Source organism: Durotheca rogersii (genome assembly GCF_024521655.1).
Source record: "Durotheca rogersii strain YMJ 92031201 chromosome Unknown GGS23scaffold_3, whole genome shotgun sequence".
Classification (NCBI taxonomy): domain Eukaryota; kingdom Fungi; phylum Ascomycota; class Sordariomycetes; order Xylariales; family Xylariaceae; genus Durotheca; species Durotheca rogersii.
In genome coordinates, this window is record NW_026251234.1 from 2,090,091 (window position 1) to 2,104,359 (window position 14,269).

At 54.5% G+C, this 14,269-nt stretch overlaps 3 protein-coding genes across 3 annotated transcripts; 1 reads left to right on the plus strand and 2 right to left on the minus strand.

The window, feature by feature from the left end:
• Nucleotides 1-186: 186 nt before the first annotated feature.
• On the minus strand, nt 187-4,564 carry GGS23DRAFT_615528 (glycosyltransferase family 2 protein; the record flags this gene model as incomplete). Its single annotated transcript, XM_051520720.1, has 2 exons — nt 187-1,281; nt 1,339-4,564. The coding sequence occupies 2 exons, from the start codon at nt 4,562-4,564 to the stop codon at nt 839-841; spliced, it is 3,669 nt and encodes a 1,222-aa protein (XP_051375623.1). The 3' UTR covers nt 187-838.
• A 1,160-nt stretch (nt 4,565-5,724) lies between these two features.
• GGS23DRAFT_295426 (uncharacterized protein) lies at nt 5,725-6,386 on the minus strand. Its single transcript, XM_051512678.1, has one exon. The coding sequence runs from the start codon at nt 6,297-6,299 to the stop codon at nt 5,964-5,966; it is 336 nt and encodes a 111-aa protein (XP_051375624.1). The 5' UTR covers nt 6,300-6,386; the 3' UTR covers nt 5,725-5,963.
• Nucleotides 6,387-10,506: 4,120 nt separating this feature from the next.
• GGS23DRAFT_295712 (HCP-like protein) lies at nt 10,507-13,116 on the plus strand. Its single transcript, XM_051512679.1, has 2 exons — nt 10,507-12,679; nt 12,760-13,116. Exons 1-2 carry the CDS (start codon nt 10,612-10,614, stop codon nt 13,005-13,007), a joined length of 2,316 nt encoding a protein of 771 aa, XP_051375625.1. The 5' UTR covers nt 10,507-10,611; the 3' UTR covers nt 13,008-13,116.
• The last annotated feature ends 1,153 nt before the right edge of the window (nt 13,117-14,269 follow it).

The window sequence follows — 14,269 nt, forward strand, 5'->3', positions numbered from 1 at the left end:
ACATATGTCCGTGTGCATGAGAAGGGAAATAAATAATTCTAAAAAAAGGGGAGGGGAGGGGGAAGCGGCTGGCGCACTGTGGTGTAATCTGCAGAGGAGAGAAAAAGGGGATAGGCCGAGGCCGCCGCCACCGCTGTGCTGCACGTACATAAGTCACACGGCCAGAACAGCAGGATCGAAGACGATAAAGAAGAGAGTCTAGACGAAGAAGCGAGAAGCAGGGTAGGGCCGGGCCGGGGAGGGGGCAGTGAGGTAGGGTAGGGGACGGGCGAACCGTTGTCGTCGTCACATGAGACGCCATCTCACACCTAGTATATAAATCTGTGCATGTAGACCGAGATACGTAGCAGTGTAAACATGTAGCTAATTTCGCCGAGTTAATTAATTTTCAGGTCGCGAACGGGACCGACAAACCCCCTTTCTCTGCGAGACGGCGTGTCTGGGAGAGAGCTATGGATTTGTATGTACAGATTTGTCTGTCGTTTGCAAACCATTGGGTAAACGCCAAATACTCCCTTGAGGTAGGGGACGGGCAAGATTAAGGCGTGATCAGGTAGGTTTCTCGCGCCCCTCGCCAGACACACGTGGCTGGCGGTCCCGAACTGAATTAGTCGAGCTGTGTCGGAAAACAAAGCTGCCGGCGACGACCGGCGATGACGATGATAGCCGCCATCCACCGACCCATAACTTGTCAACAGCGTCGATTCCTCATAGTGTAAGTGAGTGAGCTCGTCACCCCGCTTTCCCTCCTGTCTATTATTCTTCCGGCCCCCATCCTCTCTCGCTCCGGAGCACTTTTCCGCTCCCTTTCCAGCACTCATCTTGTCCTCCATCCGTCCTATGCATCGGAATAATACTGATCATCGTAGGGATGATACGGTGCGCTGTTCGGGCCAGTACCGGGCCAATTGCTCCCAGCGACACTCTCCTTCGATGCCCAGTAGCTGTCCTTGATCCGGCGCTCTCGCTCGAACTCCGCCCAGCGCTTCATGGTGATCTTGCTGCTGTCGAATTCGCCCTCGTATTCGATACCGGCCTTCTTCGTCTTCTCGCCCGCCGTCTTCCGAGTGTCACCCCAGGAGAAATCGTCAAACTTCCAAAACGCGTAGGTTGGGAGGACGAAATTCCAGACCGGGAGCGACAGGAGATAGATCAACATCCACACGACGTAGGACCATGAGTGAGCCGTGACAATGATTAGGACAGCCGGCAGACCCAGGATCAGAGCCAACAGGATAAGCGGAATAATTTGTGGTTCCGGGCCCACGATGGAAGATATGACTGCGACTCGTGTTAGCGTAGGCGTAAGAAATTCGGCGGGGGGTTAGATGAACATACCAACATAGAAGGTGAACGCGATGGCCGCAGGAAGCACCAGAGTTCCGATCAGCTCGATAAAGACAACAAACTGCATGCTGAAACAAAAGGTACCGCAGAGATCCTTGACCAAAACAAGCTCCATCAGGTTGTGGATTGTGGAATTAATCCACCGTCGTCTCTGAGAAAGTAGGACCATAAACTCGTCGGGGACCGTGGTCTTGCAAACCGCCTGGGGGACGAAGACCTGCTTTCGCTTGGGGAAGGTTCGGAGCATAAGCGTAGTCAGATATCGATCCTCGCCGAGGAGCAAGAGGTTCTTCTTGTGCAGCGTGTCGACGACATTCTCCGAGTAGTGCTCAACAACGTCTGGGTTGGCTAGGATGGGAACCCAGTAGTTTTGTGCGCCCTTGGGAGCCTTGATCCGGTACATGCAGAAACAGCCGGGGAGGCAGGTTACGCCTCCGAAGACCGACTCGAAAGACTTGGACAGATGATGCGAGATGAAGTACTCGAAAACCTGGATGGCCGAGACCCAACTCTGCCTCTTATTGGCGATCTTCGTCTCGCCGCAAAGTCCCATGATGTCAGGGTCGCGAACCATAGCGCACAGCATGTGCGTCAAGCTGTCTGGGAAGACCTTGGTATCGGCGTCGACCATGAGAACAGCTTCGTAGTAGTCGGGAGATATACCGGTTACCTTCCAGAGGCCGTTGAACATCTCGAATTCGAGCTCCGTCATGCGCTCATCGAACATGACCTTCTGGAGGAAGGACATCAGGATAATCTGACTGTCACGCTTGCCTCGGTTGCCCGGCTTAGCCTTGGCAGCCTCGTCCGGCGTGCCACACTTGACCACTAGCATCATAGGGACCCTCTGCTGCTTGTCTATCGGGATAGGGGACTTAGCACCATAGTCGTAGAATCCAGCATACACCTTAGCCATGTTGTGCCGCTTCGAACCGCTGGCCACGGCGACATACGAGAAACCCTGAACGTCCTCCGGAGATAGAGTATGATCTTTCATCATGCCTAGCACGATGTCGGGAGTCGCCATGGCTTCGCCCTTGCCCTTGATGATACCGTCACAGATGACGAGGATGACCTTGTGGCTGTTGGGATAATCAGTCATGGCGATGGAATCGAGCGTGGTTCGGAGACCCATCTCTCCCTCTGAATAGGCTGTGACGAGGCATATGGAATGAATCAAGGGGAACCCGAATGGTTGATAGTCGGAAGGGGGCTGAGGGACCACGGCTTCGTGAATGAACCCAGAGGGGCCGTATCCGTCAGTCGGGCTAGCCGAGCTTCCATACGGATCGGAACGGAGCATGCTCGACCTGCTGTCATTGCCCTGTTTGTATATCGAGTTGGGGTGGAGAAGAGGTCCTGTGGATGCCTGGCTGGCCATGGTCGTTGGCTGTGGCCGTCGGACATTTCTATCAGCGCCATAGACTGCCGAGAAGCGAGACGTTGTGGGCAGGAAAGTGCTAGTACGCTTGCTAGTGCGATCAGAACTCCCGACGCTGCTGTTAACATCGCCGAACATTCGCGGGGGAGCTCGGTAGATATCCTCGCTCCAGTCCTCGATCTGCTGGTTTCGCTTCTTTTTGTCTGCCGTTTGCGACGTCTTGATAGCTGCGTATTTGCGGCTGATGAACCATTGGAATATCAGAGCCAGACCGAACCTGACTAGCACGACCGAGAGAATCAATATCAGAGACACGTAAAGTACCACTTGAGACGCGATACATCCGACGGTGTCCGTATCCACAGTTCCGACTTTGATGGTTTCCTCGAGGCATTCTGCGATCCGCTTATCCGCAGGCTTCTGGAAAGCCCGAGTGATATCGCGGCCATGGATGGCCCGGTTAACGGCAGAGTTCTTGTTTCTCAGCTCCTTGAAACGATCCGGAATGTTAACCTCGTCTTCGTTGAACCAGTTCAGCAAGTCTAGATCAAGAACAGTCCCAGAATATACGACCAGATTGCGCGAGCTGTTCTTAATGTCGTCCCAAGTGTAAAATACGTCGCCAGTGCCGCGGAGCCTGAGATAGAACGTGTCTCGGGCGACTTGGGAAGTATGACATGCGTAACCAGTGTAGAACGGGCTCGTAAAGTTCGGCGTCGACGAGCCGTCGTGGTTGAACGCTGTACAGGGGAAATACCAGGCAAGCTCATCTCGATCGCTTTCGTCGTGAGGGACGGGCGACCCGTCCGCAAGCGTGATAATCCCTTTGCATCTGCCATTGACATTTTGGAAAAGAAAGCTGCCATCCATGCCGCCGTATTTGGTAGGCAAGTCGTATAAAACGTTGGAAAACGACCCGTCCTCGTGGAGCGGGATACCATCAGCCGGGGGGTGGCCGGATCTAGTCAGATCGTAAGCAATTCCGTGAAAAATCATGTAACCGTTGGACACCTCGTTTGCATGGAGACGGACGCCGGCGGCGGCGCAGACAGTCTGCTGGAAGCCGAAGGTCAAGAACCCGACGAAGGCCATGATGTAGAGGATGATGCTGATGAGACCCATCTTTTCCCTCCAGGCTCTCCTCTGCTCCTTCGCACGAAAGCCACAGCAGCTCAGGATGAAATCGGGACACCAGAACGTGATGATGGCGCAGTACACGTTCCAGATGCTCGGAGGACTAATCGTCTCCTTCGGCGCTCGGCGCTTAGCTTCCCTGGTCGATTTCGATAATTTGGCACCCGACGAACGCCGCCTGCGTTTGGCAGACTTGGATTTGTTTTTCTCGCTATCCCCGCTGCCTTGCCTTCGAGGGGGCGAGGTGTCGGAAGCGCCATCAACGGTCCGGTCCGCAGACAGGTCAGTCCTCCCCTCAATATCTTCAAAAATCGGGTCGTTGCCGGTAGAGGACGGGAGGGTATCCATATTCGCGGCATGCTTTCGGTAGTGATAGTTTGGGTGGTCCTTATCGATTCTGTTTCTCTCAGGCCGTATGAGGCTTCTCTTGCGCGAGGGCATGCCCGCGGAGGGTTCTTCCAGGCCGGTGGGGGAAAGAGGCGATTTCTCTGTGGTTCCATTAGGATTGCGGATCGTCTCAGCGAAAGAATTTCCAGACGGCGCACGTTGATGTGAGGACATCCCCCCTCCAGAGGCTGGATAAAAACCACCGGTCTCGATGTCGCTCGGACGGTGGCGTCTCGACGTCGAAGAAGACTGCCGGTAAGCAGTCCGGCGGTCATACTGGGGACTCACCATGCCCGGCCGCTCGGGGAGCGACATGGTTGCAGGTGAGCGGCCGAATCAGTGAGGACACTAGAACAGGTGCAGAGCGACTGTATTGTATATACGGCGGGATCCGCGGGGTCAAGTATAGGCGCGGATGCGTGTATGGGTGAAAATGGCGCTGATGGACGTAAACGAATGCCTAGCAGATCGCAAGTATGTATGTACGTATGTAGGTATGGTATGTATTACCCTTCGCCTTGACGGAGTTGGTCCGAGCAAGGGGGATGGATCGCGGAGACGGAGATCACTGGCAGCTGGGCCTGGTAGGAAAAGGCATAAAAGGCATGCAAGAATTAGATGCGAGGCATGGCGCGAGGAAGGAAGAGAGAGGCTGGTGCTCGAAAACGGGAACCACAAATGACGGATTTCCCATGGGAGGTCGGAGCAGCAACAAGGCGCGGTGCATGAGATGAGCGGGTGGACTCACTAGTTTGTTGTTGTGGTGGTAGCGGTGGTGAGGTGGTGGTGGGTGGTGGTGGACAAATGGAGACTTGGAAGCTGGCCAGGTCGGCGAGCAGCAGGGAGAGGAAAGGAGGAACACCCCTGCTCAGACAGGCCTTGGAAATACCTGCAGGAGACAAGCCCAGGGCTCTCTCTCTAGTTGCAGATCCAGCAATGGTAATTATAGTTGGAATGATGGCAGGAGAGGCACCTAGCCGTGCCTAGCCTTCGGTACCTATCTTGGAGGGCGCTGAGAGGCCCGTCGGCGATACCACCAGCGAGGTTGGGGTTAGAGCACGTCAGGCTAGGGAGGTGCCTAAACGCGGTACAAAATATGCAAATTAAACTAGCGAAAGCACCCAAAAGGGGAGAGAAGAGAGGGGGGGGGGACGGATCAGGTAGGGCGAGACGGGACGAAGCGAACGGGGAGGTAAAAGTATGAAGAGACTGCCCTCCCATCGCAAACTGTCGCATTTACAATTAGAGATGTGTGTATATGCGCGTGTGTGTGTGTGCTCGCATGTATGGGATATTTATTGCCCAGTCAGCTTCGCATCCACAACATAAACACCGTCCGCTGTCACTGTCGCCGTTGTCGATGGTGCGCGCCGGGTGCCTTTCTTGGGTTGGACGGGCAGGCGTCTGTATAGATGTACGTAGATACACACATACAATACATATGTACATTACATGTACATAGAAATCGTGTGTTCGATACCGCATCGCCAGGCACCTAATGGTATGAGCGGAGGTACCTACCGATGTACTGGTATGTCATACGTTTGTACACCCAGGTTCGGGAGACGCCCGAGGGATGGTCCGGTCTCAATGGGTAACCAGCGCCACACGGAGGAGGGGGCCTTTAAGTAATCGAGACCCCTCCCAATCCAGCCAGGGTGTCAGAGCTTCGGAAAGCGATCAATGCGTGACAAAAAGCAATTGTCGTCGCGGATTAAGAGAAAATAATATAGATTGACCAGACGGGCGGGCAGTTACAGGGAACAAAACGAGAGTGACCCAGGAACCCAAGTCCCAGCCTGGGGAGGGACCTAGGGAGGGGCCCAGGGAGGGAGGCATCTCTTCCTGCCAGCTCCAGATGGACAAGAAGCAAATCGAGACGGTCGTAGCTGAGTATGCGGTTATTCGGTAGCTGAAAGGGGGGGGGAGGATGGCAGCGAGCAAGGAGCAAATCTGGAGGTTGTGGCCACCATGAGGATTCGGAGAAAGGGTGGGCGAGGCGTGCTTGGGACAGTGCGAGACAGGAAAGAGTTACTGTCATAGCACACATCCAGGGCTAGCTTACATCACCCAAGACATTCATTCCTATACGTGTAGTATACTTGCGACCAAAGTACCCATACCGCCTCGCTCGCATCCACAGCTACATAGCCGGCACGTACCTATGGCAATACGCTGGCGCCTAGAGGCTGTCTCGTGTTGGCCGTTCACCCGGCCAGCGCGCCCACCACCATGTTGTGCATGGTTACAGAGAGGACTCGAGGATGGCGCCTGAGTGGCCCGTTAAATGGGGTCAAAATACGAGTTCGAATTCGACATAGGCGCATGTAACCTTGACAGAGAGATCCAACGTGTGTATGAGTATGCGTCTACTACGTAGTACATACTCTATACGTAGATGGAGATGGGTAAAAATACAAAACACGATGAAGTCCAAATATAACACGTACACTGCCATCAATGAATAAATAATCGCGATCGAAACCACTGCATTTATAGGCGCCCTTTAGTGAAGATGCGCTACACTAGGTACCTTAAGTAGATACCTCTACGTCTATAAATCTTGGTGGGGCGTGTAAGTACCTCTGCCTGTGATTGAATACAAATACCGAATTGCAAATTTGCAATACACTAAGCAGAGGTAACTACCTAACCTCCTAAGGTAGGTACTCTGTACGCATAGGCACGTCTAAATAAAGGTATATAGCGATCATTTTGGCCTCGGCCTGTGGAAGCAAGCACGAGAGGCGCATCAAGTTAAGTCGTATGTTCTCGAGTCTACCGTTGCACACCAATAATATATGCCTATAGACCTCTTATCCCAGCTATAACGTTCTCTCAACTCAACCTCACTAGTCTAGTTTCGAATACGAGAATACCTTCAGTAACAGGTACCGAACGAACGAGCCAGCACTGCTCACATTTGTATCATAGCACAGTCCGGCTGGGTCTGCGTCGGTGCGTCTGCTAGGCGGAGAGGATACGGGCACATCAAGTCTGTGTCGTGTCGATTGCATCCTTATCTCTATCTATCTATATATATATATATATATATAAACCTCCACTCAAACATATATGTTATATGCGGTCGTGGTGGGATTGAGAACCGACGTTGGGTTCGTTCCAGCGTCCGTCCGTCCAATTCCACTCCCCAGACTTCCAGCCCCGCCTCATCTCGCCATTTACGTGATCGCGACTTTTCGATGGAGATGAAACACGGCGATCTGGATCCACCCGGGCGGTGAGAGAGGATCGCCCTGATCCAGGACCAAGAAGAGAAGGGAGAGGCAAGGAAAAAAAGATGGGAAAATAAAAAGGAGTTAAACGCGCGGTCGCCGTCTTCGCCAGTCATAATGCATCTCGTACCGGGAAGGCAATCTATCCGAGCAAGAGCCGCAGATCAGGAAGACAGGCCGCATATGGATGTATGCGCCTACTGCTACCTACCTACGTACCCGTATGCACTATACATACCCGCCCCATCGACACTCTGTCAGCAGGACCGGCGACCGACAGGAGAGGCGCGCCGACGCGGGGAGCGAAAGAGGAAAGTGATGAGTTTCACGTGATGGATCTTTACCGACCGTGCCGCGTAATGCTCCCCCATCCAATGCGGGCGTCGGCTTATGCAACCCACCAACCGGTGCCACACGTGGGCTGCAGCTTCACCCAGCCATCAACTTGTTTCGCAAAACGAGCCACCGCCGTAGACAGGGAGAGGGGGGGCATTGATCACCGGCTGGATTGTGTCGCCGAAAGCCCCGGCGGAAGAGCTGGAAGGCTTCCCTGCCGTCACGGCCGTCATTTGGGCGGATTTCCTCTTAGTGGCGTCCCCCAAAGCTGAAAAAGGAAATGAAACAAGAAGGCTCGATGAGGGTTTGACCTTGCCAAGCGTCGAAGAAAGACGACACCATGCGATTTGAGGTTGGCAGCCCGGGACCGGCTGTTGTTCTGGTGCGGTCCTGAAGCACTATCGAATTAGGCTGAGTAGGCTTACCAGCGCTCCCAGCGCTCGCAGTCTCAGGAGCTCGCTAGCTGGAAACTTGGTCAACGCCGTTCATCCCGCTAGCTTTACTATAGGCCATGCTCCCAGCGACGCCTGCTGACGGCAGCCTGCTGGCCCTATGAGCGGCGATAATGGTGTTGCCGCCATCGTGCTCTGGAAACACGAAGACGAAGGATATCCAAGCTAATAATAGGCAGGCAGGCAAGTCCCGGCCTGGAGATGAAGCTAGTCTATATAGTCACGCAGAAAACCATCCGCAGTAGGCTGCATGCAGGGCTCACTCATCGAGAGGGGGGCCGCCTCGGGTCGACTTGTCTCCGTTGCTCTCCCTTTATGCTCCCCTTGTGCTTCGTATTGTTCTCACGTGTTGTCAGCCGAAGCGGCATTACGAGAGGGCTTTTTTTTTCTTTCTTACTTTCTCCGTTTGTCTGTCATGGCCTTGTGGACACTGGCGAGGCCTGGCACTCGTCATTATCTATGGCAGGTAGTTGAGGATGGGAGGGTCCTAAGCAGGGGTCCATGCAAGTAATGCCAGACAACCTCGTACCGCGACTTATTAGGCCATGTACCCTGGGCTAGGGATCCAAAATACTGGATTGACATCCATCATCTTCCCCCCCTTTGCCTTTGCCTAACATGCTCATAGGATGGGTACCTCACACATAGATATGTCAATTGTCGTTGGAGATGCTTACCTCATGAAACAAATATCCCATTTCCATTCACACATTACACATCTAACCTTATCGAGCGAGTGTGCACCTATTAGGTTAGGTAAGTTCGCTGGCAGGCTGGGGTTGACGTCGAGGACCCTGCCGTCCGGTGCCCAGGGGCGCCTAAGGGAGACGCTAGAAATCCGTTGTAGGGCACAAGGCGTACTACGATACAGCTAAGGCACACCCGGAATTCTACCTGGCACGCAGGGCGCTTGAATTGTACAGACTAATTGGAAGTGGTTACGTACCTAACACACCTACCTATTTGTATAGCTCCTAGGTACCGATGTTCGCGATACAGGTAGATGTAGCGGTAATTACGAATCGACGGTGGAGGAATAGATGCATAGGTGCCTCCCTGGTATTCTTCCTACTGTCGATCCCAAGGGGGAAGGCTGCGCAGGTTACATGCATGCGGGTGGCCGGGGTGTGCTAGTAGGGTGTTCGTCGAGCGTCGAGTGAGGCAATTCCCCGTTATTGTTGCGAATTCGCGGCTAGCATGGCTACGCTCACGGTGGGAAATCCGTTCCGGCAGCGGGAAGAGAGACAGACGGTATAGAAGAGAGCTTTGCAAGCTGAGGGACTAGCAGGAGTACCTCGAAAGCCTACACAGGTACCTGCCCTCGGTGCGTAGGTACTATAGGTACCCTTAGGTGAGTCTATAGGCAGCCTCCCATCCACCTCACAGGCTGGGTACCTAGAGCTGCCTCTGCCCTCCCATACTACAGCACGCTCGTATGCCTTAGGTACCTACCTGCCTACCTCCTGCTCACGGCACCTAGCCTAGGCATCTTATTAGTACCTACTGTAGGCGTGGTAGGCACCTAATCAGTCAGATAGAACGACCTAGGTAGGTACTAGCTTAGGTACAAGGCGCGCTAAAGCACCCGCCGTGCCCACCCCCCCCTTCTCTCTAATACTCCCGTCCCCCCCTACTCATATGTAAACTCTCCACTTCCGAACCGTCCCATCAAATTTAGATCACTCGTTCCGTTCTGACAAACTTGCTGTCGCCCAGCGCCTCCATCCCTCCCACCCTCTCTCGGACCCCCCCCTCTCTTCCTGGTCTACTGTTACTTTTTTCCTGCGGACAGCCAGGAAGTACCACATCGACATCACCGGCACTGCTTACCACCTCCCCTCTGTCGCAGGCCTCATAATCACGAGTCTCACTCTTCTCCCCATCTCTCTCGTTTTCTTGGCTTGAGTTTCTGTCCATCGTTAGGCTTCGTCGTCTGAGATACCCTGCCGTCGCACATACATACCCGTACATACCATACATGGCGTTGCAATTACTCGGTTGCCGTCCTTGCTGAACCTCGGAAGCCCTGTTCCTCGTCTCACAGCCGGCATCACCCCCGTGGCCGCCGATTGCCTGCATCGAGCCTCCTTTTAGAGTTGTATACGTCGGACAAGGTCGAGCTAGCATAGCATCTACTCCTAGGGGGGTTGTGATGGTGTTGCCGTCGTGATAGGACGGACTTTTACTTCACAGTGCTGGGAAGGAGACGGGTGGCCTCCGATATACTATATACGCTCGTTCTGCCCTCCTCGGAACCTCCCGCCTCAGAATTGACTCTGCGCTGTCGGCGGTCGTCCTCTATCTCTCTCTGTCACGCTTCTCCCCTCTCTCTTGAGCAATGGCTGCGGCCACGAACGCTCCGACTCCGCCTCAGCCAACGGCCGCATCTCCTCCCCGATCTATCCACCGGAAACCGGTGCCAACCCTGCCGCTGGGCCAGCATGATCGCAGCGACTCCCAGGGCAGCTCTGCCACGACCGACGTGCCGACTTCCGATACGACCGAGTCGGCCACAATACGGGCGTCGCCTGTCTCCCCCGTGAGGGTCAATTTCCACCCCGACAATTGGGCACGGCCGTCAAACGCGAGCATAGAGGGCGGTCACATACCCGCGTCGTCGGCGTATACCGACGGTCGTGAACGGGATTATCCCCAGGCGTTACACCCTCACTCTCCTCGCAACAATGCCTTCGACCAGACCAGGACTTTGACGCCTAAACAGCCCCCGTTCCCGGACCAACCCGGTCCTGGTCGGCTGCTGTCTCCCAGATTCTCTAGCGATCTCCCTCATAGGTCCGCTCAAGAAAAGGTCCTGGACCCTGCTCCCGTGCCGACGGCCCCGGAACTAGCACACATGAGAAATTCGGCCACCCTAGAGATGGACGACCAAAGCCTTACGGGGAGCTCTCGTAGCGATGACCCGAACCGGCATAGCCGTGAATCAGATACGACTGCGAGCACACAGAACCAAGCATCAACGGAGGCGTCCATCGAGACGAGCGCAAGCTCGGTATCCGGGGGATTCGGCGATGTGTACGAGAGCAAGCTCGAGGATACCGCTGAGGATTCCTTCGCGGATCACTCGGTGCCGCAATTACAATACCATCACCAGCCGTTCCTCCCGCGAGTCTCCAGCCTCCCTCTAGACTCGTCATCCAGAGACTCGTCGAAATCCGACCTGGGGGAGGCTGGCACAGCCATAAACCGCCATCTCACTCCGAATTCGTACGTGAGAAGGAGCTCGCTTCCTCGGCCTCAATCGGCATACTCGGGGTATTCTGAATTGGGGGCGCGTGGGCGCTCGCCCGGCTTCGGTGCCGGTCTTCCGCGTACCTCTTCAGCGCAGTCCCGCAAGTCTCCCGAGACCCGACCGGTGTCCTACGCAGAGCTACTCAACGTTCCCTATCCTCAGCAGGCCCCGGCTCCCATCACATTCGATAATTCCTACCTGCGGAATAACGTCGGGTCCAATGCCTCCCTGTTGAGCGCGGCGAAAACGCTGGAGATGTACCGGCAAAACGTCAAGAAGACAAACGACTTTTCCATTCAGTATTCGTTTGCCGTCTTCTTGATTTCGACGGCGCAGGAGCAAGGTTTGAATTCGGACCAGCTGTCTCGGAGAAAAGGTGGTCCGAAGGCAAATCCGCAGCAGCAGGACGGGTCGGAGTCTTCTCCAGCTGAGTTAATCCGAGAAGCTAAAAGCATATTAACGAGGCTAGCCAGCGCGGGTTATCCCTTTGCGCAGTACTACCTAGCCGACGGTTTCGCTTCAGGCCTGTTCAACAAGGGCAAGGAGGACTACAATGCCGCTTTTCCCCTCTTCGTGTTGGCTGCGAAGCATGGTCACGCTGAGTCTGGTTATCGCGCCGGGCTATGCTACGAATTCGGGTGGGGTTGTAGAAAAGACCCGGCCAAGGCCGTACAGTTTCTCAGAACGGCGGCATCCAAGAATCATCCCGGCGCCATGACAAGGCTCGGGAAGGCCTGTCTCTCCGGAGACCTCGGAGAAAACCGGTATAGGGAGGGTGTGAAATGGCTGAAGCGCGCCACCGAGTCAGCAGACGCCATGTATAATGCCGCCCCGTATCACCTTGGCGTGCTGTACGAAACCGGCTACGGCGCCGATATCTTCAAGGACGAGAGCTATGCGGCCGAGCTGTTTACCCAGGCAGCCGAGCTCGGACATGCCGAGGCGAGCTTTCGCATGGGAGATGCTTATGAGCACGGCAAGCTAAACTGCCCGCGAGATCCGGCCTTGAGCGTCCATTTCTATACTGGTGCGGCAGAACGCGGTCATGCCGCAGCCATGATGGGATTGTGTGCTTGGTACATGGTGGGAGCCGATCCGATCCTAGAGAAGGACGAGGAGGAAGCCTATGAGTGGGCACGTCGGTCTGCGGACCTTGGTACGCCTCTCCTGGTTCCCTGCCATGGCTTTTTTTTTTTTTTAATACGCGTCTTGGCTAATCAGCACGCGACGAAACAGGGTTCGTAAAGGCTCAGTATGCTGTGGGTTATTTCACGGAAATGGGAATAGGCTGCCGCCGCGACATACTGGAAGCCAATGTGTGGTACGTTAAGGCAGCCGATGCCGGCGACGAGCGGGCAAAGCAGAGACTGGCTGCTATCCGAGCCGCCGCAAGCGGGGGCACTCCTATGGACGTCGCCCCCCCACGAAACTCGAAAATGAGGAAGAATCAAGCTAAGGACGACAAGGATTGCGTCGTAATGTAATATGTGTCCTAGGCGACGAGACTCCCCAAATATGCGGAAGGGGCAGGCTCGGCTTCCAGCAACGAGGCACGCTCATTGTGGACGCGGCTCAGAGTTACTCACTCAACGATATGTCGTTTTAGAGTATCCACTGCCGAGTCCCTTACGAAGCTCCCCCTATCGGATCGAGGCAGCGAGCTCGAGGCAATACAGGGAATTACTCAGGTAGCAAATATTGATGCTGTCGGAGGAGAGAAGAACTGGAACCTTTCTTTCCCATAGACTCGAAAAAGAAATCCCCCCACCCCCTCCCCACCTCATTTTTAGGGTCACGGTTAACTGTGACCCAAGCATATTATTCTGCACAGCCCCGAACCATCACATTTTATACGAAACAGAGAAGGGGGGGTATTGAGGAAGACTAGAGCCGGCGTACACATGGATATTCCAACATGTCTCTCTCTCCTATACCCTTCGTTCTTATCACATGGGGCGTTCGTCATCATGATCATCATAATCACCCTTTCCCTCTCCTATTTGTTTAGATGGGCTGTTAATAGGAGACGACTGGACCGGGAGTTGTTTATGCGTCTCAGCGAGGGGAGGACGTTAGGAGAAAGTGCCGAGCATCTAGTAGATGTGCTTGGAAAGCAATTGATAAGAGGAGGGAGGGAGAGAGAAGGAAGTCAGCGGGAAACTTCCGACAACATACATACAAGCAGCGTACTCATACGGGTGTTTTCCATTTCCTTCTGTTGACGCCAGAGGGTTTCGTTCCCTCGCCCCAACCACGTCGCCACCGTCAACGCCGGCATCACCAACAATCCTCTGTACCTGGGGAATGGCTCTCACCCACCCACCCACTGCCATTGTATATATCAAGAAGGCAAGGGGTGGGGCCAGGTCAGGAAGATCAGGAAGAGATGGGAAGAGAAAAAGAAGGGGATTAATTAATAAATACACACACATTGATCCACGCCATACGCACAGATACGGTGGACACGGCCATACGGGTTGCGCGTGTGGTACGAGTGTAGTAGATTTAAGCAGAGCGTTGTTTTAAGGAGAGCGTTGCTTTGTTTTCATAGTGGGACCAACTAGGTTGCTCGATTCCCGGTCTGGCGCATAGGACGCGAAATAGAACCAATGGCATCTCTCTCTCACTCTCTCACCCGTCACTAGTAGCTCTCTCTCTACGTCTCGGTCCCAGATACATACTACACACACGTAGGCGGGTGTGACAGCACCCAACCCGACGAGCAACGCCATCTCGACAAGCCGGC

Coding starts and splice junctions, on each gene's coding strand:
- GGS23DRAFT_295426 (XM_051512678.1), bottom strand. CDS start 6,299: ATGTGTGCTATGACAGTAACTCTTTCCTGTCTCGCACTGTCCCAAGCA.
- GGS23DRAFT_295712 (XM_051512679.1), top strand. CDS start 10,612: ATGGCTGCGGCCACGAACGCTCCGACTCCGCCTCAGCCAACGGCCGCA. Junction 12,680..12,759: donor ACGTCGGTCTGCGGACCTTG/GTACGCCTCTCC, acceptor GCGACGAAACAG/GGTTCGTAAAGGCTCAGTAT.